The sequence below is a fragment of the Sinohyriopsis cumingii genome, chromosome 17 (genome assembly GCF_028554795.1).
Source record: "Sinohyriopsis cumingii isolate HCF-2022 chromosome 17, ASM2855479v2, whole genome shotgun sequence".
Classification (NCBI taxonomy): Eukaryota; Metazoa; Mollusca; class Bivalvia; order Unionida; family Unionidae; genus Sinohyriopsis; species Sinohyriopsis cumingii.
Window position 1 is genome coordinate 90,585,979 of NC_142977.1, and position 26,468 is coordinate 90,612,446.

Consider the following 26,468-nt stretch of genomic DNA (forward strand, 5'->3'; position numbering starts at 1 on the left):
TCACTCAAACATTTACAGGTTAGTGTTACATGACTAATGGTCCCCAAAATGCAAAATCACTCAAACATTTACAGGTTAGTGTTACATGACTAATGGTTCCCAAAGTGCAAAATCACTCAAACATTTACAGGTTAGTGTAACATGACTAATGGTCCCCAAAATGCAAAATCACTCAAACATTTACAGGTTAGTGTTACATGACTAATGGTCCCCAAAATGCAAAATCACTCAAACAATTACAGGTTAGTGTTACATGACTAATGGTCCCCAAAGTGCAAAATCACTCAAACATTTAAAGGTTAGTGTTACATGACTAATGGTCCCCAAAATGCAAAATCACTCAAACATTTACAGGTTAGTGTTACAGGACTAATGGTCCCCACAATGCAAAATCACTCAAACATTTACAGGTTAGTGTTCCATGATTAATGGTCCCCAAAATGCAAAATCACTCAAACATTTACAGGTTAGTGCGTCATGACTAATGTAATGGTCCCAAAGTGCAAAAATCACTTAACAATTTACAGGTTAGTGTTACATGACTAATGGTCCCAAAGTGCAAAATCACTTAACAATTAACAGGTTAGTGTTATATGACTAATGGTCCCCAAAGTGCAAAATCACTCAAACATTTAAAGGTTAGTGCTACATGACTAATGTAATGGTCCCAATGTGCAAAAATCACTTAACGATTTACAGGTTAGTGTTACATGACTAATGGTCTCAAAGTGCAAAGCATTTAACAATTTACAGGTTAGTGTTATATGACTAATGGTCCCAAAGTGCAAAATCACTTAACAATTTACAGGTTAATGTTACATGACTCATGTAATGGTCCCAAAGTGCAAAATCACTTAATAATTTAACGGTTAATGTTACACGACTCATGTGATGGTCTCAAAGTCCAAAAATCACTTAACAATTTAATGGTTTAATGTTACATGACTCATCTAATGGTCCCAAAGTCCAAAATCACGTAACAATTTACAGGTTAATGTTACAGGACTCACGCAATGGTCCCAAAGTCCAAAATCACTTAATAATTTACATGCATGTTTTCTTGAGCGACTCTTAGTTGAATACATATCCCTGTTTATGGGTCACTCCACATAAAAGTCAGGCAAAATGTATGCTAGTACTATTAGCTTATAAAATAATACCTGAAAAACTAACTGAAAATAATTTTCACAGGCTGAAGATCACAGACTCCTAATTTCAAATGCACAAGGAAAAGTTTAATGTTGGTGAGATTTTCAGCAAGACAAGAATGGAGATCCCGTAAGTTTTCTGCGAGTGAAAACCTGCTTAACCAATTTATGGCAGGTCACATTGTGTGACTTTGTGTGATTTAGATTTTTAATGTAGCTTTAACAATTTTCCAGTCATATCACTAAGATATCTGCAGTGTGGCAGTTTAAAGTGATGTCTAGCACTGGGGTATCATGCCGCAGACATGTAGCATGATGTCCCACCCAGTCACATTATCCTGACACCAGGCTGACCAGTCCTAACACTAACCTCTTAATGCTGAGCACCAAACGAGGCAGCTGTTAGTACCATTTATTTTTGTAAGTCTTTGGTATGACTTGGCCGGGGATCGAACCCACAACCTCTCGTAACTGAGGCGGATGCTCTGACCATTAGGCCACTGGAGCAGTCTTAATATGGATGAATCTTGCTCTTAATGATACTTAACATATATGATGATGAAATAATTCTATCTATCAAGTAAGATCAAAATTTTAAGCTGGAGTCAGAAACACCGTCTCTCAAGTGGTTAGAAGCTCTGCTAATTAGATGCAAGACCACCTCATTAATATGCATGAATCTCACTCATTACTGAATTCATCTATGATCTTTATCACATAAGTCTATAGTTCGAGTTGAATAGAGTCAGAAACATAATCTCCAAAGTGGTAACAAGCTCAGCAAATCAGATCCAAGCTGAATTGCATTAATGTCTGGATCCTGACTACTTGTAAATTTAATGAAAAAAAATTAATAAGTATATTCCAAGTTTGATATAAAAAAAACCCAACAGAAATCACATTTTTAAAAGTAAATTCTGTTTCTTTGAGACTACTTTCCAAATCATATTATGGCAGGAATATTAGCTTGCTACCTTTTGAATCCAGCCCTACTAAAGGAAGAAAATTGTCTTTTTCTATTCAATAGACAAAGGGACATAACACATGTCCATTACCTCCCCTTCACATCACCAGATGTCACTAGTTTTTAGCTGAGTGAATACTCACAAGGAAGGATGCTCACTTTGGTGGGGTGGTCAGGTATGCTGCCATCTTTGGAGATGATGTCGATTGGAACAGGGTGATGAAATAATCCATAAACTTTGTAAAAGTCTATGGGCTGATGTTAAGGCCAAAAGGAGAACTTTGAACTGATGAACTGTGTTGTGGTAAGCAAAAATGGAGAAATGTTTGTGACACAAGGTGGATAGGGATATGAAAATATGTGTTGGTCAGATTGAGACTGACTGCATATTCGTCCCATCAAACAGACAGGCAGATTGAACTCGCTGTCTCCATCTTGATTTGGTTGAGGTGACTCCAATCAATGATGGGTCTCCACTTGCTGTTTGCTTTCCAAAAAAGAAACAGCCTTCAATAAAACCCTGGGGACTGAGGTCCAAGCTCCAATTTCTGTTTTTTTTTTTAAATTTTTTTTTTTGATGAACAACTGTATCTCTTGTAGAAAGGCACCCTTCTCTTGATCTGACGGTGCATCCATGAAGAGGGCAAAGGAGGAGAAGAGAGGGGATTGTTGATGAATCAAACCCAAAGCCCCTCTGAATGACCTGGATAACCCCCTCTCCATCCCAGGCTGAGGGAATAAGGCTATCCAGTTTCTTACTGCTTCTCAAACTGCTTCCTAGGGACTGATATTGGTACACAGGTGACTGAAAAGATCCCATCCTGAGACTGATTAACACCTCTTCACACTGCCAGGGTGTGAGTGGTTCCAAATGTTCATGTTGGTTAAGCGGCAAAGTGGAGGGGAAGTTCCTGAGCTGCCCGCCTCCGAACTACCTCTATTCTTCCTCCAAACAATGGTGATTCAAACAGGACTGTCCCAAACGGGAGGGATTGCAGATATGCAACACATCATATCAAGAATAAATTGGCCGAGTTAAAGTATTGGCCATGGTATAATGAGCAGCCCTGGTCAATGACCCTAGCAATCCTCGCTCTCACCACCCAAGCATAGTTATTGCTAGGCTTCTCTGGCAAGTCTGAAAGGTGCCAATGAGGCCAAATCCAACAATGAAGAAGGTACAATGACATCCCAAACTTGCTGATGGGCATGGATCACATTAGTCCACTTTATAAATCAGACAAGCTGACATAAGAACATTTGCTATATTTCTTGTCAAGTGCCAGAAGATCAGTACTGAAGGTGTCTGTTGCTTTTAGTCTGTCCAATTGGGGAAGGAACCAGAAAGATGGTGTCTCATCATCATCATCAAGATCTACAGATTCTTTAGAGTAGTGGGTGGAGGGCATTATGAAGGAGCTAACACCTATAAATGTCCTCAACAGCAGCTTGAAAGCTAAATGTTAGACTGTTCCATGGTCAGATCAGAGTACAATGTGAATGATGCAGCTCTGGAGAAGACATACAAGGTGGTATGAAGACTCAATTCCATCCCTAGCTCCCCCTTATGGACAAGTGAACATGCAAAAGTCTGGCACTGTCGAGACTGCCAGCTGGTTTGGCCAGCATATGGTCAGCTTGGAAGCTGGCAGAATAAAGATTGTCCAGGTATCACAAGTACCGGCTGCTCCAAGGGCCTGGCTCAACGGACAGATTTCTCATTGAAATATCCGATATCAACTCCATGTGCCCTGCCTTACAGGCATGAAGACCATGCTTAGACAGGCAAAGGAACTTAACGCCCACTGGGCTGTCTAAAATTGGGGAATACTCCCCAATAAGTCAATATCACCAACAATGAACCACAGGTTGTTTTTCTTGACTTGTACCATTTTTCTTCCTTTCAATGTTGAATTGACTATTTTTTTCAACGTGCATTTCATGCACTTCAGTAAATATTTCTCCTGAAACAACACAAGAGAAAACACAGATTAGCAAATCAGTATGTGGCTAACTAGCTAAAAGCATAGATTAGCAAATCAGCATGTGGCTAACTAGCTAAAATGGCAGCCCATACTTCTGCTGACCATTTATTACAGATAGTGCATATCATGGATGGTGTATACTTAGTATAAACAAAACAAGAGTCACGGTAGACCTCCATACTCTGAAGTCCATAAATAGTTTAAATAACATTCTGCTGATATGACACAAGAGAAAGCAAAGATAAATTAATAATTCTTCAAGTTACTAACTTGCTAATATAAATATATTCCCATTACTAATGATGGAATAGAAAAAGTCAGTGTCACACTCAAACTTATAGGCCATGCATTTCAAGTATTTAGTTGACTGTCCTACTGAAACTCCATGAGAAGGGAAAAAGCAAAGCATAAATTAGAAATGCAGCAAGTTAAAAACTTGCTGAAACCAACTCCATTACAAATGCAGCAAGTGAAAACGTCAGTCACACTAATTCATAATGACCTTGCAGTGGTCAATGATAACAAGATCTGATGTGGTCTTAAAAAGATAAAGTCCCTAAAAGTGATAAAATCAGCAAAGTTTGGCAGAAATTGTATACAAAAATGTATGTAATCTGCAGGAGAATGATTAATCTACACAATGAATCCAAAAAGAATGTCAGATGAGTCAATTAGCACACAAATATGACATGGCTTTTCAAAGGATAAACTGAACAACATTATGCAGAATAGCAGTGAAGTGAAAAATTAGTGACATCTGGCAGAGCCAATGGGAGGTAATGGGCAAGAGTTACTGAATTTCTGTCTACTGAGATAGGCAGAAAAAGACAATTTTCATCTTTTAGTAGGGCTGGATTCGCTAATATTCCTAATAATGTGATTGGGGAATGAATCTGAAGAAGAAATATTGCTCCAGAGTGGTAGAAAAGCTTGGCCCATCAGATGCAAGATAACTTCTTTAATATGTATGAATCTTGTTCATTATCCACCTTGTCGGAAATAAGCCATCATTTCAAGTTTGTTCAAAATCAGATTAAAGATATGTGGACTCAAGACTGGCAAGAAGACCAGCCAATCAGATCCAAGATCACCTCATTAATATGTGTGGATCTGCTTATGTTTTAAGTTGTCTGAGGTTTTATTATATAAAACTACACTCCATGTTTGATCAAACTCAGATCAGAAACATGGTCTCTAGATTGACAACAAGCAAATGTTGATGGTGGACAAAGCCAAATCAAAAACTTCATTGCCTTGCAGCCAAGTGACCTAAAAGATACAATGCAAATTTCAAACCTGCATTCTGCAACTTGTTAATATCATAACAACATCAAAACTTTTAGACACAATTAAAAAGTTCTTCTGAACACTAATGGAGGTGAGGTAAAAAAAATAACAGTAAAAAAATGAACTCATTTTCCATCTTTATTTATTATTTGAAATATGTTATGCTGCTGGTGAAAGACCATCTCATATCACTGTCATAAGACTTCTGAGGAATAAGTTAATTTCAATGCTGGCCAATAATGCCATGACCAAATTGTCTTGAATTATTTTTACAATTATAATGCATATTTTTGAGGATGTACAAGTACAGATAATATACTAGAGCTAATAGCAACTGATGAATCACAACAGACTCTGCTCAGTATAATTTGCTTGCATAGCCTTTAAAAGAGGAAACTGGGTTTGGAAACTGAAGATACCAGAATGGGCAATCATGCTAAATAACTACTCTATCTAAAGATACCAGAATGGGCAATCATGCTAAATAACAGCTCTATCCAAACATTGCCTGATATGGGCAATAACTTTGTTACCAACGGAGTAGTGGATACTAAACCAACAATAACAAAATTCAGTGTTCATACCAAACTGCATAAGAAATTTTTGAATTGTTATTGAGCTATCCAAGTTACAAGTAACACCACATGTAAAGATATGATATTGTCAAGGGCCATAGATCTTTCCAAATGGAGTTAACTAGACAAAACCAATAAAGGCACATCAAAGTCCATGGGACAATGTACACACCACACTGCACCAGACTAAGCTGAATGGTTCCTAAGCTTTTGCTAATTACAAGGAAGTGCTATAGTGGAGCTTTATTACTGATTGAAGAATGGAAGCAAAGATAAGGCCAGACACAATGAAATGATTCAACTGCACATATAAGTATAAATGGCAATTTATTTACTCAATAATATACAGTTTTGTGGAAGGCTGCTTAAATATGGTGGTTCTAAAAAGTAAAACAGGTGGGTGGCTGTACAATGGAAAAGGTGCTTAGTGTCGGGGTCCCACATCATGAGGTATGGTAATTTCGTATTTAATCATAATTCTCAGTTTGATTCATAACTACAGATATCAAGAGTACACAAAATAAAGAGAAAAACTGAGTTTTAATAGACTGATGGTATACATTATACCAGAGGCTAAACAGAATTACAGGCAATATGGTAACTTTGAAGATGGTTTTATTTCTATGAGTAATCCGCATATCCAGACCCTGAATATAGTTCTGGTGAGGCATGTACATTAACAGGGTCAAAATGCTCTTGAAATCTGTGATATTCTACCATGTCATTGGGAATGAAGTTCAATGGAATATAACTCAGTCTCCCACTGGACCAAATCTGCAAAATGAAAAATCAGTTCTTAATCTCAGAAATCAATAAACAGAAAACAAGAAATAAAAAAGATTGAATCAAAGAAATAATAGTGTCATAATAACGACTTTACTTAAAGAGAGTAACACAATTAGCTAAGAACTAATCTACCTTGAGGCCCTCATACAAAGGAATTTATTTATTTTAGCTGCATCTCTGAAGCCACTGGATATATTGGGTTTGGAAGAAGGAAATGGGCATTCTAATCTTAACTGGAATACTATTCCAGAGCAAAGTTCCAGAGTATTGGAATTTTACAAAAAATAATTCCTTATTTGGTTTGGGAATTTTATACTGTTTGGTAGACATGGATCGCAGGTGGGGAGTACTGCCAAGTAGCCTATTCTGGAATAGTGATTGTAAATATTCAGGAGCACTATTATTGGATATCCTGTACATTAATTTGGCTTTTCTCAAATGGATTCGATCATTAATAGGTAACATTTTTAACTTATCAGCTAAATTTTCCTTGCTTTCTTTCTATACTGATATTAGCCCAAATGCTGTTTTCTGAAGATTTGCCAGCTTTGCTATGTTTTTATCATTTTAACTACCCCATACTGTATTACAGAGGTCTAAATAGAGTTGTATGCAACCGTTATAAAATAGTTTTATATGCCTTTCAGGGAGAAAATGTCTTATCCTACTGAGAAGCCATAAACTTGAATTGACATTTTACTGATATGTTTGATATGTTCAGTTCATGATAGGTTATTATCTACCAAAACACCAAGTAGTCTATCATGACAGACCATTTGCAAATTTTTATCTTTGCACATCATAGTTCATCACTATCAAGATTTGTCCTTTTTTGTCATGTTGAGATAAGTAATATTTTAGTTTTACCAGTATTTACTACCATGCCATAGCATGTGCACCAGTTTTCCAGTTTGTTTAGGGCATTCTGTAAAGAAATTTTGAGTTCATACTTTGTGTTTTGGATGTCTGACAATGTTGTGTCATCTGCATAGAGATATGTAGATGATATTGGGTCCCTTAGTAAAAGTGGTAGGTCATTAATAAACCAAATAAATAGTAATGGACCTAGAATTGAGCCTTGTGGTACCACATAACTAATTCTTCAAGGTTCAGACTGAACATTATTTATACAAAACATGTGTTCTCTTACTTAAGCATGAAGTATGCCATCTAACTGTTCTTTCATCACATTGGTAGATTTTCAGTTTCTTCAAAAGGATTTTATGATCCAACATGTCAAAAGCTTTCCTGAAATCTACAAATACAGATCCTATTATTTTACTTTGGTCAAGTGCTTGAAGCCATTTATCGGTTAGGGAGATCAAGGCAGTCTCACATGAATGTTTCTGTCTAAAGACTGATTGATTAGGGCGTAACAGAAAATGTTTGGTTGAATATGACATGAATGAGTCATAGACATGTTTTTCAATTAATTTTGACAATTTTGGTAATATTAAGATTGGCCTGTAGTTATCAGCATCATCCTTAGAACCAGATTTGTGAACAGGAATTACTTTTGCAGTTTTCCATATTTTGTGGACAGATGAGGTTGCAATTCTTAAATAGATTATGAATGTTATGCTATCTACCCTTACATCAACTAATCTCCTGTCCATGACATCATAACCCAAAATCCATCAGGTTATGGAAACCCAATGTCATTTTCGATTCCTAATAATGAGTTATGACACACCTTAATGAAATTTTAAAGGCTAATGTTTCAAAGTACAAGTGGACAGATGCAAGACCAGCACAAAGTCACTGACAGCCAGCTGCACAAATAAATGAGTGAAGATTACTATGTATGCATGTCTGTCTATCTGTATGTACGTATGTATGTATGTATGTATGTATGTATACGGTGTAACAGAATAGTCAGCACAATAATGGCTATATAAAGTGGAGTAGCTTTTTGTATAAAATAGCAGACAATGCAAAATAACAGCAAAAAAGGAGTAAATTCCTTTAAATACTGAGTCAAATTTTTAAATATAACATGGTTCCCATGCTTTTCTAAATATAAATTTCCAGGTCTTTTCCAGTTTTTTTCCAGAAAGAAATTAATTTTTTTCAAGGTTAACATATGCCCATAAATGAATGGAATTAAAAAACATTTTGGTATATAAAACATGCATTTTCCAAATCTGAAGATGTTTCTCTTTCAAGACTCTCCAAAACATATATGTCAGAAACGATGATCATGTAAAAAGCCACAAAATGAGTCACACAAAACAAATCTGACTATATTCTTATAAATTGGCATTTAAAGCCATTTCAATGTACAGAATACAAATCCTAACTTTACTTTGCTTACCTGCATTATGTTGCTACGTGAAAACAACATATTCATAAATTATTTTGTTTCCTTTCAAACCTTAAATTCTAAAGAATTCAAGAGCAATATATGTGCATGTTATGCATGTAAACATTTTCTATCACAGTATGAAAAAACACCAATAAATGCTAAATATTAGAACCTTATCTTGTAATGAAAAAAGTTTAACCCTGAATTTTAATGTGTGCCAATAAAATCTCAAACAAGATTTTTTAACCAACCTAAACTCCTTAAGACAATTTGGTTTAAAAAATTACATCATTTAAAGATATTTACAAAAGGATTGAATTAAATTTTGACAAAAAACCTTCAAAATTATATATTGGTATATAAACAAGGACTCTGTAAAATCAATTTGTCTTTTTGTAGTTCAATAAACCAGTCCCAAAACCTGTATTGATTCATGGGCTCTTACTGTTTCATAATATATAATAAAAGGGACAACAATTTCCCATTTACCCTGCATTCTATTTAAGATCTGAAACCAATGTTTCAAGCTACATGTCACTGTGTAATAGTTTCACACCAAAGTTCAACTCATAGGCTCGATATTTTGCTAATATGGGTTTCCTCCAAATATTCCAACCCCATTTGTCACATTTGGACATTTAGGATGGAGTGTGGGTTCAGAGCAATTACATATAAAAAATGTGGAATCTGCTGCCACCATAAGAGAGCTTACCAGCAGGCCTAGCAAATTTAAACAATGTTAAATCGATTTATACCTGCATGGAATCGATATAAAAATTATTTATTTTCTCAAAAAAGGCAAGTATTGTATGTGTTATGCCTTTAATCCGCTGACAGACTAGACGAAACTCGGCATTGATGAACCCTGACCTGGTACTCACCATTTACGTTAAGTCACAGGACTTCACAACTTTCAAATAACGACATCGAAGTCCAATAATCACGTGATATCAACAACAAACTCCTTTTTAATGTCTTTGTACCAAATTTCAATTATATTAAATGAAAGTCTAATACCTTTTGTAAAAAGAACATATAATTCTGAACATATTTATTTTGAGAACAACTACAAGAAACTTGGCCGGTCTGATTCATCAAGCAGAATAGTCTGGTTCCCTGCTTCATATGCTCCCTGCGTGAGAGACCACATGTCAACGTGGCAGTCACGTGATACAACAAAGCTCCAGAAGTAGGTCTCGGAATAGAGAATTTTGTGCTCTTTCTGGGTTTTTTCTCTTTCCGTCTCTAATATAATACCAGCTGATATAACACCAATACCAGGTACCAATGAGACATTTGAAATTCAGTCCTTAATAGTTCAAACGGGATGGGGTAATATTCAAATCTTTAATATATACGACCTGGGAGGAAACATTAATGTATCCAATCTAGCCACCTAGAAACAAATCACTAAACACAAATTAGAAGATCATATCGTCTGCAGACACTTTAATGCTCACAACGAGCTATGGGGGCGGGGGACAGGTCATAGAACAGACAAAAGAGGTGGGCTGGTTGAGGCATAAGCTGCCGAATCCAACCTGACCATCCACAATGATGGGACAAATACACATCTCAACCAGGTGGATGGAGCTCTGTCTGCCATCGACCTAATCATATGCTTGCCAAATTTAGCACAAATGATTAACTGGGGAGTGGATCAAACTGACTCGCTTGGCAGTGACCACTTTCCAATCATTATAACTCTGCAGATGACAGTCCAACATAATCCCATCAAAAAACATCCACAATGGAAATATGACAGTGGTGATTGGGGAACATTTAGGAAACAATTAACCAAAATAAGCACCAAAAAGTTAGAAAATGAGGATATTAATACTTTCTACGAGAACATCATTAATACTATACAAACAGCAGCAACCACCAACATACCCAAAACTAGTGGCACAAAAACTAAACAAACAGTACCCTGGTGGAACCAACTATGCAAACAGGCACTTAAAAAAATTAAATGATCAGGCAACTCCATAGATTTTACAAATTATAAGAAAAAGGAAAGAAACTTTAAAAAAAAAGCCAATTAAGCAGGCTAAATAAAACGCTTGGCAAAATGTCCCCTCAAAAATCAATATTAGGACCAGCTCTAAACAAGTCCGGGATAAGATCAAATCAATTAGAGGAAAAACAGTTAATACCACTTCCAAAATAGTAGGTACACTGAAAAATAAGGAAAAGGCAGATCAACTAGCCAAACATTTCTCAGCTATGAGTAGCAACCTAAACCATACCCCAGCCTTTCAGCAACACAGGGATAAAGTGGGGGAAAAACCCACATATACACCTTTTCAAAGATCTAGGCCCTAAAGAATCTAACTTAAATAGTGAAATAACATTATATGGATGGGAAAAAAGCACTGACATCATAAAAGGAAACTTCCCCAGGTGAAGATCAAATAGGCTATAGCATATATAAAAACTTGCCTGAAAACACTACATACACCATAATAAAGATGGTTAACAAGATCTGGGAAGTAGGCAAACAACCCAATAAATGGAACTAATGCAGTAGCAATCCCAATCCCCAAACAAGGTAAAGACCCCAATGACATAAACTCTTACAGAACAATCTGACTAATAATATTTGTAAAATTGTGGAAACATTAATAACTAATCGACTTAAATACCACTTGGAAAGTAACAATATCCAAAAACCAATGCGGATTTAGAAACAAAATTTCCACTATGGATCAAATCATACGATTGGAATCAGCAATTAAACTGGCATATAACTCCAAATGTAAGATATAATCCTATGTGCAGTATTCATAGACTTGGAAAAGGCATTTAAGCTCATTTGGACAAAAGGCTTATTAGCCAAACTTAACCACTTCGGAATAACTGGAAAATTATTTAACTTCATTGAGAACTTCTTAACTTACCATAAAATTATAACTAGAGTTGGGGACACTTACTCTGACATATATTCACTCAAGAACGGTACCCCACAAGGAAGCATACTCATCCCCAAACTCTTTAACATCATGATTAATGACTTGGATCAAAACATAACTTCAAACCTAGTCGAAATTTCACAATTTGCAGATGACAGTGGAATATGGAAAGCAGGTAGCCCTACAAGCCACAAAATCATTAGTGAAATTCAAGATAGTTTAAACAATATAAGGAGATGGGCAGATAAATGGGGATTTAAACTATCCCATGAAAAAACTATTGCAGTCTTCTTTACAACCAAACAGAGTTATAAATTCAAGTACCCCGAACACACCACACAAAATATAATCATCAAATTCATAAAAGTAGCATGATTCCTAGGCATGTATTACGATGAACATCTTCACTGGGGACACCACATAAATGACCTAGTAAATAGATGCAATAAGGACACAAACGTATTAAGGAACTTAAAGAAACCACATGCAGATCCAATCAAGAAACGCTCCTCATACTATAGAGGGCATTAATAAGGTCAAAATTGGACTATGGGTGTCAAATATATAATTCACCTCCACATAGACTCCTAAAAAAATTAGACCAGATACAAAGCAGTGCGTTAGTCACCTGTACCGGTGCTCTGCCATCTGTATCCTAGCTGAACTCCGAATACTAACTAGAGAACTGCCTCTACACCTAAGAAGGCAGGAATTAACCTTAAGATATGCAGCTAGAGTAACAATCTACCTTAACACACACCCCACTCCTATAGCCATCAATAAATGCAACACACCTTTCAGTAACAAACGAGTAACTACCATCCCTGCAGGAAAACTTGTACACCAATTGACTAACCAACTACCAACTGAAGATTTCCATGCTGAATTAACAACAAACTACAACACAATGCCATGGACCAATATCAAACCATCAATTAACACACAAAACATGAATTTGGCAATAAGAAAGACTAGGAACTCAAAACAATTATCATAACTGAAGTTATGACAAAATACCCTAACTCAATTAAAATATACTCTCATGGGTCCAAAATATCTGAGCCCCTCTGCCCCCAGAACAGCAGCAGCAGTGGTAATACCCGAGCTGAACATTAAAATGGGCAAAAGGCTACCAAACCACTGCTCTATTTACACAGCAGAATTCTGGGAAATCCTAGAAGCCCTCAGATGGATTAAGGACAACAACAAACCTAAAGCAGTGATTATAAGTGACTCGCTGAACATCGTAACATCTATACTAAATAATAATACTAAATCAAGAGAAAGTTTTCTCAGGCAAACATATTTATTAATTAAAGAACTGTATAACAACAAACAACAAATCGAATTTATGTGGATACCATCCCACAATGACATTCAAGGAAATGAGTTAGCTGACCAAATAGCGAAACAAAAACTAAATGAACCAACTCAAATAGCCCTTAATTACAGTGTCAGTGAACTCCAAAGCATAACAAAACACTTTATTGATAGCAAATGGCAGGAATGCTGGAACCAAAACACCAAAGGCAGGAGACTATACTCTATTCTAAAATATATCAACAGGAATAAGAAACCACCTAAAATCAACAACAATGATCAAAAAACCATAACTAGGATCTATACCGGAAAAACCAAACTGGATAGCAGCTTTGGGCAATACATAGGACTCCAACCGCTCATAACTCAAACTGCTACCACTGCCGGGTTCCAGAAGACATAACACATATATTCAACACCTGCCACAAACTAAAGAAAGAATGAACCAAACTAAAAATGGAGCAAAATAAGATTGGATCCCCGGAAATATACTTCAAATTTTTAATGAATAACAACCCTAACCTCAATCTCACACATATAAATATATTAAATTTATACATGAATCTGGGTTACAAAATAAAATATCAAAATAAAATTACATAATTAAATTATTTACAACTAGGATAAAGGCCAACAAACTAAATGTAAGGACCAATAAGATCAGATCCCTTTGGCATGTCTTAGTGACCCAAGTATCTGGCAAAGCAATATATCTTATCCAAATAGTTTTAGGGAAAATTATTTAAAAAAAGAAAAAGGGGGGGGGGGAATTTGTGGTTTCTCATGCCTAACTTAAACAAGACCCTCCGATTAGTACTGAATAAGCTTCTAAGTTCATTTTTTTGTACTTTGATTACCATGTATCTGTATAATTACAACTAACATTCTTAAGTATGCTCAAGATAAACTTCTACCATCATTTTTTAAAAATGATTTATTGAAAACTGAATAATTTTCCAATGTAATGGCTGGTATAAAAGATCATATTCTTTGAAATGATTTGGGTGCATGAAGATTTTCCATGGATTATGTACACTGATGGTGGCCACTTTGGAGATTAGATTCCGATTGCATGGGTTTGTCCTAGTATATGGCAGATGATGAATGCATCATAGCATTAGTATTGCAACCAGAACATCACCTGCTTATTGACTTGTCTAACAAGGATGTGAAACAACATCATAGCATTAGTATTGCAACCAGAACATCACTTGCTTATTGACTTGTCTAACAAGGCTGTGAAACAACATCATAGCATTAGTATTGCAACCAGAACATCACTTTCTTATTGACTTGTCTAACAAGGATGTGAAACAATGTTAGCACAGCTTTATCATAGCAAACAGAAGATGCACCAAGTCTAGCATTTTTCATACACTAATATGGCACATTTTGATTTCGATTTTTCTATAAAAAAAATAGTCAAGTACATGTACTCAACATCTCTGTACAAGTCCATATTGAGAAGAACTTATGTTTTCTTCTCGCAATATTACTCAGAAAAGTTTCATACCAAGACAGTGAATTTTCTTCTCTTTTTGGTATGAGAAAAACCTAATTGACCTACCACTGTGAGAAGAGCCCCTCTATCAAACTTGGGCTGGAAGGCAATATGCTGTGGAATCTCTCCTTCAAACCCTTTAACAAATCCACTGAAAAATAATAAATACTTACAAGGGTACTTATTGCATATAAAATTTGTGAAACAGACTGTATAATTTCTGCTCTGGAGGCTTTAGCAACAAGAAAAAGACATAAATATCTAACAAATTTTGTATTGAAAGCTATACATGAAAGCCTTCATTGATCACATGATAAAGTACAAAGATTTTTTAATAAATACTCTGCTGTAATGTTTGGCTGAATAAGATGAATGACACAGATTGAGCAAAAAACCTGATCTCAAGTTCAAAGTTTGAAAATGTTTAGAATTTCAGTGTTCCAGCCAATTATGACAAAAGATGGTCCAACTGGCACCATTCACTTGCAAAAGTGGACCAATGATGTGATCATAATGGGCCAACCTCGTAATAAAATGAGATATCATTCACCATATATACTCACATATAAGCCTAATGATTTAAGAAAAAAATAAAAACATGAAAGAAGGGTAATTGGCTTATATACTGCCCAAGGTCTAAACTTGAAAATGTTAAAGTTTTTCTGTTGATTACTAAAATGACTGTAAATCTTGAAAAATGAAAAGATAATTATTTTGTCTATGCCCTAAGACTGATATGCTCGTAAAAAAATACAACATTTTCAGTGTCCCAATACTTGTAGGCAGGAAAAATGTCAAGACAAAATTGGCAAGACCGACACAGGACATACAGCAGTTACCAGCTCTTTCAATAACCATGTCAAAACAGTGTTAAAAACTATTATGATTCTTCTGTTATATTTTCGGACTTCTCCAACATTAAATTAAATAAAAGTAAATAAAGACTTCATAATTCATGGTCCAGTTCAAGTTTACCTTTTTGTCCAGTGGTTATGACAGTAATTTGATGTGTAATTGTCTTTTACTAGGTGTTTATTAGCATGATTACCATAGATGTGTAAACAGTGTTTAAGGTCATTTACATCAAAGCAAATAACAACTTAGTTTGTATGGTATTACAATAATTTTTTCAGATCATTATTTCTAAAACATCAGTATTGTATTTTGGAGATATTTCTTTTTATTGCAGTGGTGCCCAAGATTCTAATCCAAGCGATGTACTTCAGTGCAAGTTCAAACCCTCAGGGGACATGTTTTGGCACCATTATGTAAATATGGTCACAAGCTAAATGTGAGCATTGAACCGAACCCTAATGTTGTTCACTGTTGTCATATTGGGATCACATTTTAATGAGTTAATTATTTACGATTTCAAGGCAAAATCAAATTTTAAATACTGGTGTACTGATATAAAATTCTTATGCAATAATACATAAACAAACAATAATTAACTAGAGTCAAAAGGGAGAGGTTACTGCTACAGCAACCCATGTTGCTCAATTCTTGTCCTTGTTAAATTAAACACAAATCTAAATTAGGCATACATAATAAGAAAATAGAAAATTAAATAAATGTACTGACTTTTCAAACAAATTTAATCATATTAGCTAATAACAATTTCCATGTAATAATCATACATACCAACCCAGAAAAAGGTGTAAGCGCAGTCAGTCAGGCACTTTTTGTTGTTTTACCTATTCACTTTGGGTGGGGTCAACTTATAAATTTTCTACATAATGCATGGGCAGATCATGATATATATATATATATATATATATATATATATATATATATATATATATATATATATATACACACACACACACCGTATTTACCGCATATGTTGGGACACAATAAAATAATTATTTTTTTTCCTGTCCCAGTACTTATGGTGAAACATTTTTTCACTTTGGTCATATGTCCCAAGACTTAAGAAACGAAATAAATTTGTATTGCATTTGTGTCCCCCCCCACAACTGAACGTCGCAATAAAATAGATAAATAAAACACTTAACTGATAATAAAAAGAAAGAAACTAACCTTGTGTTGTTATCATTTATTCCTTTTTTCAACATGAGCATTAAAGAATAAAATATTTCCACGAAATCTGTATAAGTAGCGTAGGCTTCCATACTGTAGCGTGTATCAATTATGTCTGATAAATCACACACCATGTTGTTCATTGACATGAATACTGAGAAACAATTGTGTGTGGTTGTGCTCAAAGGTTTGAACATGTTATCCAACTGAAAACTGGAGCCAACAAAATCGCATACATGAGGGAAATAGTCAACTGATATCTTGAATAAGCCATTCACGCATGACACGGTGTTGGGTGCAAAATAATCAAGACTGAATTATATCCAGGTCTACTGTATGACAGTATCTCGCAAAAATAAAAAAAATCATCATTTGAAAACACATTCTCTTGAGTGCAAGTGACAGTCTTTTCACCAGCTAGGGTTACATAATTATCCTTACTATACCAAGCATATATAAGCCCTGGTGGTGAATAAACACGACTGGCAGCAAGCAGTTAACTCCTTCTTTGAACCTACCGACAGGACATCAAAGACAAAAGGTTATTTTTATTACAAAGCAGGCGATCTCAGAAGCTGACCCCGGTTACTTTATTTTGTAAAGGATATCAATACAAAGGTTATTTTATTGCAAAGCAAGCCGACATCGGAAGTTGACTATGGATTCTGTGAAGTGAGCTGATTTTTTTTTTTTTTTTTAATATACAAAGATGGCCGATATATGGTAGCATACTTGGGTTCCTTTTCAACTGTATTCACGGGAATTTTGAAAATAAATTGAAACAATGGAACAAATTTTAAAGTGACACAATATAGTGCTTTGTGCACAGATGTCGATGACCCAGCATCACCCAGAATATTTGAAGAAAATAAAATCATGTGATGAATTCGTTAAGGCCAGAAGAAAATTATACTGTAAGCCAGTATCTCGCAAATAAAAATCATTATTTTAAAACACATTCACTTGAGTGCAAGTGACAATCTTTCGCCAGCGCGTCTTACATAAGAATCATTAATATTTACCCGCAGACATCAGTGCACCTTTGTATTAATTATTACTAAAGATGCCAAGCACATATAAGCCTTGGTGGTAAATAAACACAACTGGCAGCCAGCAGTAAACTTCTTTGAACTTGCCGACAGAACATCAAAGACAAAGGTTATTTTTATTACAAAGCAAGCAGACGTTGGAAGCCGACTTTGGATTCGGAAGCCACATTTTTTTAAAGGATATCAATACAAAGGTTATTTTATTGCAAAGCAAGCTGACCTCAGATGCCGACTACTGGATTCTTTTAAGTGTGCCGATTTATTTTTTTAGCGTTGAATATACAAAGACAACCGAGATATGGAAGCTAACTTTGGTTCCTTTTCAACAGTATTCACAAAAAGTTTGACAATAAAGTAAAACAATGGAACAGTTTTTAAAGTTGCATAATATAGTGCTTCGTGCGTGAACATCGATGACCCAGCATCATCCTGAAGATTTGGAGAAAATAAAATCACGTGATGAATTCGTGATGGCCAGAAGAGAAACAGATCATTTCGCCAACAATATGATCATTAACATGGATGAAACTCTAGTGTACTTTAATCGCATTCCTGGATGGACTGACGATAAGATGGGCTTCAAAAGTGTGAGAATTAGCAAGACTAGTGCAGATTTGAAAAAAATCTTCCTTTTGTTCTTGCAGTTTCCACTTCAGGTGGTGTGTTGCCTCCAACAATTTTTCACAGTATGAGAAAGTTAAAAAAGTATTCATATACCAAGATAATAGACCGTACGTGTGCAGGAGAAGGGTTGTGTTGATGAGATGCTGCTGCAGTGGATTAAAGAGTTTTATCTCAAGTACAGTTTTATATTTAAAAAATAAAATTTCAGTTGGATTGCAATTTCTGACATGTAATTTTCGAATGATTTAAAAGGTGTCCCACAACTTATGACTCGAAAAAAACGATGTGTCCCAGAACATACAGTGCACAAAAAAAAAAATTACTTTTAAAATTAATTTATGGTGTCCCAACAAATACGGTGTCCCAACATATGCAGTAAATATGGTATATAGTGCTAAACCTTCTCCCAGTTACTGCTGTAAGCTATTATAATTGTCTGCCATTTGATCCACACAATTTTATCTAGTGTTGTATGTCATCTGATCCACACAATTTTATCCCATTCTGTTACTGTTTTACAATACACAAATTTTTTGTAAAAATTTATAGAAAAAGTGATATATTTTGTTTAAATGTTTTTTATTCACACATAAATCGATGCAGTTTTTCAACAATTTCAAAGACTGTTCAAGAATAAAACCAGCTTTTTTATTCATAGAGCTTTCAAAGCAACTGCTCAAATAATTTTTCAAGTTTGTATAAACCATGTACAATATAAACTCACTTATAATGTAGTCCAACTACAAACAATATAGATCCTGATTTAATGTCATATCCTGTGCCATCAAATGAGGGCCAATATTGTTTGTTGTACTGATAACTCATAACGAACTGCAGAGACCCAGATCTGACAGTGCATAATGCAATGATAGATTTGGTCTTTGTAGTTTGCAGTTGGACTCCACTTATAAGCAATCATATATGGGATATGATGCAGATATGTAATGCAACAGCCTAACTTATAGACCCTTTCGGTAACCTAGTTATCTCTGTCTTGTATCCTATAGGCATTTACTACATCCTGTAGGTAATTGAGCCACTAGAAAAGATAAATGCTATTGTCACTTATGAATCCCTCTTTGCGAAATGCTTTGTATTTGGTTATGTTAACCATTACACAGTGCTGAGTGATTTCTAACCACTCTCACAATATACACTTATGAATCCCTTTGCTAAATGCTTTGTATTTGGTTATGTTAACCATTACACAGTGCTTCATTCTGTTTTGCAATCAGTGAATGTCAACCAACAGTAATACCTACCAGAAATGCTTCGAGTGCAACCTCCAGAAACTAAAGAGTTTGGAAAGAAAGGGCAGATAATGAGGTTACCGAAACGGCCTACACCATCTACACTGATTAATATGCAGTGAAATGTACCCCAATGACTCATATATACTCATGTACAAGTCAAATCCAACTGCAAACTGCATAGATCTTTATCTGCCATTGTATAATGCACTGTCAGATCAAGGTCCATGTTGTTCATTCCACTGATTACTACTACAAAGACCCAGACCTGTCAATTCCTTATGCAATGGCAGATATAGTCTGCACAGTTTCTAGTTGGACTCAACCTATAAGCTAGTATATAGTGTACATCATAAACCTGTTTCTAGTCTATGTCATAAAGATAAATGCCCATGAATTATATCTTGGACAGGGAAAATTTGTGTTATTTCAACTCTATGCAGTAAATATAAATTACCATGGTGTTATATCTAGGACTGGGTAAATCTTTGTTCTGAAGACAGCTATGTATCTGTTTGTGCCACTACTGTTTTCTGTAAAAAAAAGATAGAAACAAAGAACAATTTCATTTTAAGTTGCAGATATACATGTATATCCATCCACACACACTCAGTCCAGTAATGAAACTGACAGTGTGTCCTTTCATAAAACCCCGAAGAGGCAGCACTGAAGTTAAACTGTTGTGTAAAATAGTTTAAAAATGTACAGGGACATTACGATTTCAAAAGTTTTCAGTCAATATTTTATAATGACTGTATGAGACTGAAGGAGAATATGTAATAACTTTGTTTCCACTATTTCTTGTGCAATATACAACAATTTAAGTTGGCAACTGCATCAATGAACCCGCCACTTGCACACACCACATCCCCCATCAAGTATAGCCTAGAAAGTTACACATACAACCTTTTCTTTGGTTCCATGATGGAAGATATGTTATATAATACAGTGGCACTCTGTGAACATTGACCTTCATGTTACTGCTGGTATCCCTGTATTTCAACACTGTTTAAATGAGGTATCCTTTCAACATGGCTTAAATGAGGCATCTTTTTCAATGTAATTTAAACAGAACTTAAGATAGGATTTATTATATGAATTATTTTACTCCTTATTTTAAAATTCAATGGGCAAAATTTATTAGGAAGTGCTTCATTAAGAAAATGGCATGATTTTGTTCTTAAACTCATGGAGAAAATACATGAGTAAATTCATGAATAGGTTTCGTTACCTATGTTTTTCTAACAACATGAAGCAATTCAGATTTTCAGTATTCCACTGTGACTTAGTTAAAACACTTGGTTTATAAGTATGCTTCTAAACCCTGATGGCTTTACTGGCTTCAAACTGTGAAACACAATTACATGTATCTATTTTAATAAGTCTGGCTTCAGAAAGCTTCCAAAATTGTAAATAAGTATATACTGGGTAATGAGGCTCCTTTTGCACTGAATGCTTATTAGACAAAGAGCAATATAATAATAATACAAAGAATTGCAGCCGTAAATCACTTTTTGATACAAACTTGTCATGCTAAAGGGTATAGATACTAGCCATCATTATACTTATCATTTCATTTGGAACTGGCCATTCTTGAGTCAAGTTCTCTGCAGTCTAAATATAATCTAGCCTTCTATCTTCTATTGCCAAATAGTCCCCAATTTCCCAGTTAGCCATTTAGAACCTTGAAAAACCTTTCCATTGCGATAAAAGGCAGCTAGAGCTTTAAATGCAGCCTCAGTTTATTTATGTCCTTGTGATTAAGTTGTCAAAGTGATAAAAAATCTGACTCTCATCCTTGGTAAATCTGTGTTGGATATTCTTCTTCAAACAAATTGTATACTTTTCTCTTATACTCTACAGTTCACGTTCTCTTCCACTCCTTGGTAATGCTTGTTTCTTTCCATCATTTTTATGGGTATTTTGAAGCTACTGTACTGCTATCCTCTTTTACCTCTATTCTGTCTCCCTTCAAGGCATAATAATCTTTGGTCTGTAGTTAGTCCAACTTAACAAGACTAGTGGCATCCATATTTAGCTGTATTACACTAAATACCAATGACTGTTTCTCTTGCTGACTTCTCAAATTGCTTATGACCGAGTAAACAGCAAGCATGAAATTTACAAGTATGACATTTCCATAGCTTACAAAATGCATGTACGATCTTGAAACCATGGAATTTTCCTGTGCTGCAAAGAATGACAATGCAAGCAACATGCTGTGGCTCTCATAGACTGCTTCCACTACATTTTTCAATGCTATCCAACATATACAGCATGACTTTCATGTTTAGTTCTGGTTCTCCTATGACCTGCTGTATCTTATTAAATTTTAAAATGTGGGAACTTGAGTCACTAATAAACAAATATAATGAATATTTTTAAAAAATCTCACTTTTTGAAGCACATCAAACTTTCTCATTAAATCAGCAGTAACAGCAGAATTCAGTAGGTCTAGCAAAGAATTAATTGATCAAAAAGGAGTTCTTTTGTAACTTAACAGACACCCCTAGCAAAGCATTAATTGATCAAAAAGGAGTTCTTTTCTAACTTAACAGACAACCCTTGCAAAGCATTAACTGAGGAGTTCTTTTGTAACTTAACAGACAACCCTAGCAAAGCATTCATTGAGTTCTTTTGTAACTTAACAGACAACCCTAAACAATCTGACTTCATCATCATATACACCATTTTTTCTCAGTTGTCTGCTTCAAATTCTATACATTTCGTTTCCAACACACAAGTTGCACACGTTTTACTGTTTTATTTATTGCTTTTGTGTTCATATGTGTGACTGCTGTTTGATGCTTCTTTGCATCTGTTTGGTAATGCCTCATTATCCCTACTACTGTTGACATCTGCATCCATGCAAACTTTACATTTCATATCCACACTAATTGCACTGCCCTCTGAAGTGGGATATGATTATTTTCTCAGTAGTTTTATCACCGTCATGTTTGTTGACTGCACTGTCTTTATTTACCATATCTGTGCATGAATTTACAAGCTCATTCAAAACACTTTTGATGATATGCTCTGGTTGTTCCTCCACTTCCAATTTATTGAAAATTTAAACTAGTGGCAATATTTAATTTTAGTTGACTTTATTTACATGTGGTTTTGACACTCTTGAGATGCTGTCTGCACTGGTAACATCTGCTTTACCTTAAATCAAGGTATGATATCAGCATGCAACTGAAGTCAAAATTTCTAAAGCATTCAAAAGATTGTAAGCTAGAATCATTAGACTGGTGTACAAAAATTAATAAACAAGAATTAAGTCCAGAGGGCATTAAGCACATTCCCCAGTCTATACTAAAAGCACTGTACTTCTGGCTGAGGTATGCTTGATAAGGTTGATGTGCCTTGGATTATGATATAATTACTTATCAGTCTTGCACAATACATAACATTTACACTGTTCAGAGAAAAAAAAAATACTTTTTGTAGTTTTATATGTATGTATGCAAATACATGGCTTATCTGGAGTTTTGATTCAGAAAAAAATAATTTAATAGGACTATGTGACTAAATAAAGGGACATTTGTGAATCTGTTAGATTTCAAACCTTTAAACAATACAGCAAGTCTTTCCCCTGTTGGATCCCATACCATGTCTTGAATATTGCCACCAACCCTGAAAATGGAAATATGTACATAGCCACAATAAAGACATTCAAGTAAGTTCTTACAAGTCTGGAACAAAACAGCAGCAGAACAAAGCAAATTTCAGGAATTAATATTCTGTTCTTTTCATTAAAAGTAGAAGCATGTTGTTTTGTTGTTGTTATGGATCTAACACCATTTTTCAGCACATGATACTCTAAACATGACAGCCTGTATATTTGGTGGAGGAACAACATTAGAAAACCCTTGGAAGAACCACCAACCCATGGGAAGATACTGGCAAGCTTTCTCACATACCCACATAAACTGAGCCCAAGATTTGAACCAATGAAGACAGAAGTGAGATGTCAGTGATGTGTAAAGGCAAGAGTCTCACACCATTCAGCCCCCGAGACCCCATGTTGTCTTGTAGAGGAAAAGGCTAGGTGAAGAACTTGATATAGTATATGAAAGAGGTTTTTATTGTGCAGAAAGGAAAGCTGGTGAATTAGACAAAGAGGAGTTAAAAGATGATTAAGATACTAAAATCAGGTTCAACAACAGTGACAAACACAGACAAGATATCAATATCAAACTTCCTAATAAACTTGCTATATAGCCAACAATATTTAATAAAAATGAGAATTAATGTGCAGAGTTGAAAACGAAAGGATCTAATAATCAAAGGCAATATTTCTGCTATATGATGAAAATTAAAGTCAGCTAAGGGCTTACTTGAATTCAAATCCATATCACATTTAGCTGAAATCCAACAATAATTATTATAGTTATTGAAAAAATATAAAAGTAAATAACTCCAATAACCAGTGGCTAAAAGTAAAACTGCACAAAGTATTAACATATAATTACAGATTTCTGCTGAGACTGCAATATGGATTCACCCTACCACCCCTCAACATACACAAATACAATATTCAGTGTGACTGCAAACCTTGGAGAATATCATTTTTGAGGGATCAATAAATTCCTTTAGCAACGAAATTCAAAAGTATATTTTTTTATAAATACTGCATGACTTTTAATTCCAACAGATTTTTTACCTTAATGGTAATGAGACTGAGCAGTAGGGGAGGTGACTCAACCTTTCTTTGGTCATCCAATGACTGCACCGACCCAACAGACTATATGAGATCATATGCAAACTCTGGATGTAAACTTTATATCATCCAGGACAAGACAACACTTGTATTGAGTGAGCCCTGCTTTATGACATGTTATGATGTCATACTTACTCAGTCTAGTGAGTGCAGTCCTGCTGTTTAGACATGTTATGATGTCATACTTACTCAGTCTAGTGAGTGCAGTCCTGCTGTTTAGACATGTTATGATGTCATACTTACTCAGTCTAGTGAGTGCAGTCCTGCTGTTTAAACATGTTATCATGTCATACTTACTCAGTCTAGTGAGTGCAGTCCTGCTGTTTAGACATGTTATCATGTCATACTTACTCAGTCTAGTGAGTGCAGTCCTGCTGTTTAGACATCAATTTCGTGTATTATAACCTAGAGGAGGAATTCATGACTAAACAACAATACTTGCCAGCCAAAGCTCACGTTCAGGTATTTTAAAAAATTCATTTGAACTGAAGCGACTCAACATTTTGGGGGGGTGTCCTCTGATGACCTGCCCCAAGAAACTATACATAATCAAACTCTGGATGTCTGCTCATAGTAAAAAAATAAATGAAAAAGGATATAATTCTAATAATGATGATTAGAAAAAATAACTGTAAATTGCTCATTATGGGGAAAAATCAGAACATTGTGGACAGCAATCTGTCAACAAGTATTGTTGGATACACTCCACTAGAATTAGAAAGGAAGCTGGTCCAGTTCCATGTGGCATAAGCAAAACTGGCTTTCATGGAAAAATACTTTTATGTGCAGCACATGGCGATAAAAATGATTCACTATTCAGTTGTATAACACTAAGTGACAGGCTTGCTATCAAGCAAGCTGAGCTTGATTTTCTTATTAGGGATTCTATTCATACTGCCACATTTATTTCAAAATCTTGTGTGAGTGATCATTGGTGGATGGAGAATCACTGCAATATACTTATCTAAGGGTGTCTACGCTCAAATATGAATCAATCAACTTATTATAAATGATAAATAGATTTTAAACCAAGGCAGTGTGTATTACCAGGGAATCATTTTGCAACAAATAGTGTTACCTGAACAATATGAAATTGCCAGTGACAGCACCTTCATGATCTAAGCATGGTATGATAACAGTTCTGGATGAGTAAATGGCACATGGTGCTTCGAGAATTAAGCAAGACTTAATATGATCACCAAATCGTTGCCCCATGTACATGCCTGACCAATACAATTATTTGAATGATAATTTAGCTACACTGTCAACCAACAGTGAATGATCCAGTGAAATGACATAAACTTGTTTATCTGAATGGTATTGGTGACTCAGGTAAAACAATATGGGTAAATAACCTGTTCAGTCTGCCATTGTCATGTTAATGCCAACATATAAATTCACCTCAGATATGAGAAAAACAAAACAAGTTTCATAACAGACATATCATTGAGATTTCAGATGGAAAGAAGAGCCAGGATGGGATCCAATTCAGATTGGTATTACCAAATATGTTCCTCGAGTGATAATACAGGACAAAATAAGCACTGTGGTACATAAGACATTAAGATTTTTCTCGCGTGTTTGTCTACAAGACATTCTGCTGTGATCATGTTTGGAGATCATGGTCAACCACCACCAATCGGTGAAATCTCCTCATGATGTTGCCTTGATTAAATATGTGGACGGAACCAAAACTACATTTCGGGATGAACACAATGAACATGTGTGGAATTTTGAATGATTAAATGAAAACGTACAAGCCAACACTAAATTCATCAATGATTTTTTTTGTGGAAAGGCAAGTGTTGCTTTGATAAAACTTGGTGATATAACATGAAATTAACAACATAGGAGCGTGACTCTCTCTTAGTACAGGAGGTACAATATGGCAGGAACTCAACATGAACAACAAGGTTGCTGCCGTACATGACCCAGACAGAGATCAGAATGTTGCAAAAAGAAAATGTAGCCAGAACTAATACTACATTTCAGGGTGATT

The 26,468-nt window shown here is 35.2% G+C and overlaps 1 protein-coding gene across 1 annotated transcript in view; it reads right to left on the reverse strand.

Annotated features, from left to right (window-relative positions):
• Positions 1-5,509: 5,509 nt before the first annotated feature.
• The window catches only part of LOC149779403 (aladin-like), a 121,120-nt gene continuing 100,161 nt past the window's right edge, over positions 5,510-26,468 (reverse strand). Inside the window, exons 13-16 of the mRNA XM_089940068.1 lie at positions 23,315-23,382; positions 20,204-20,279; positions 14,850-14,934; positions 5,510-6,733 (exon numbers count right to left, since the gene is read on the reverse strand). Coding sequence (XP_089796194.1) covers positions 6,581-6,733; positions 14,850-14,934; positions 20,204-20,279; positions 23,315-23,382 — 382 coding nt within the window. The 3' untranslated portion in view covers positions 5,510-6,580. The remainder of the gene's footprint in view (positions 6,734-14,849; positions 14,935-20,203; positions 20,280-23,314; positions 23,383-26,468) is intronic.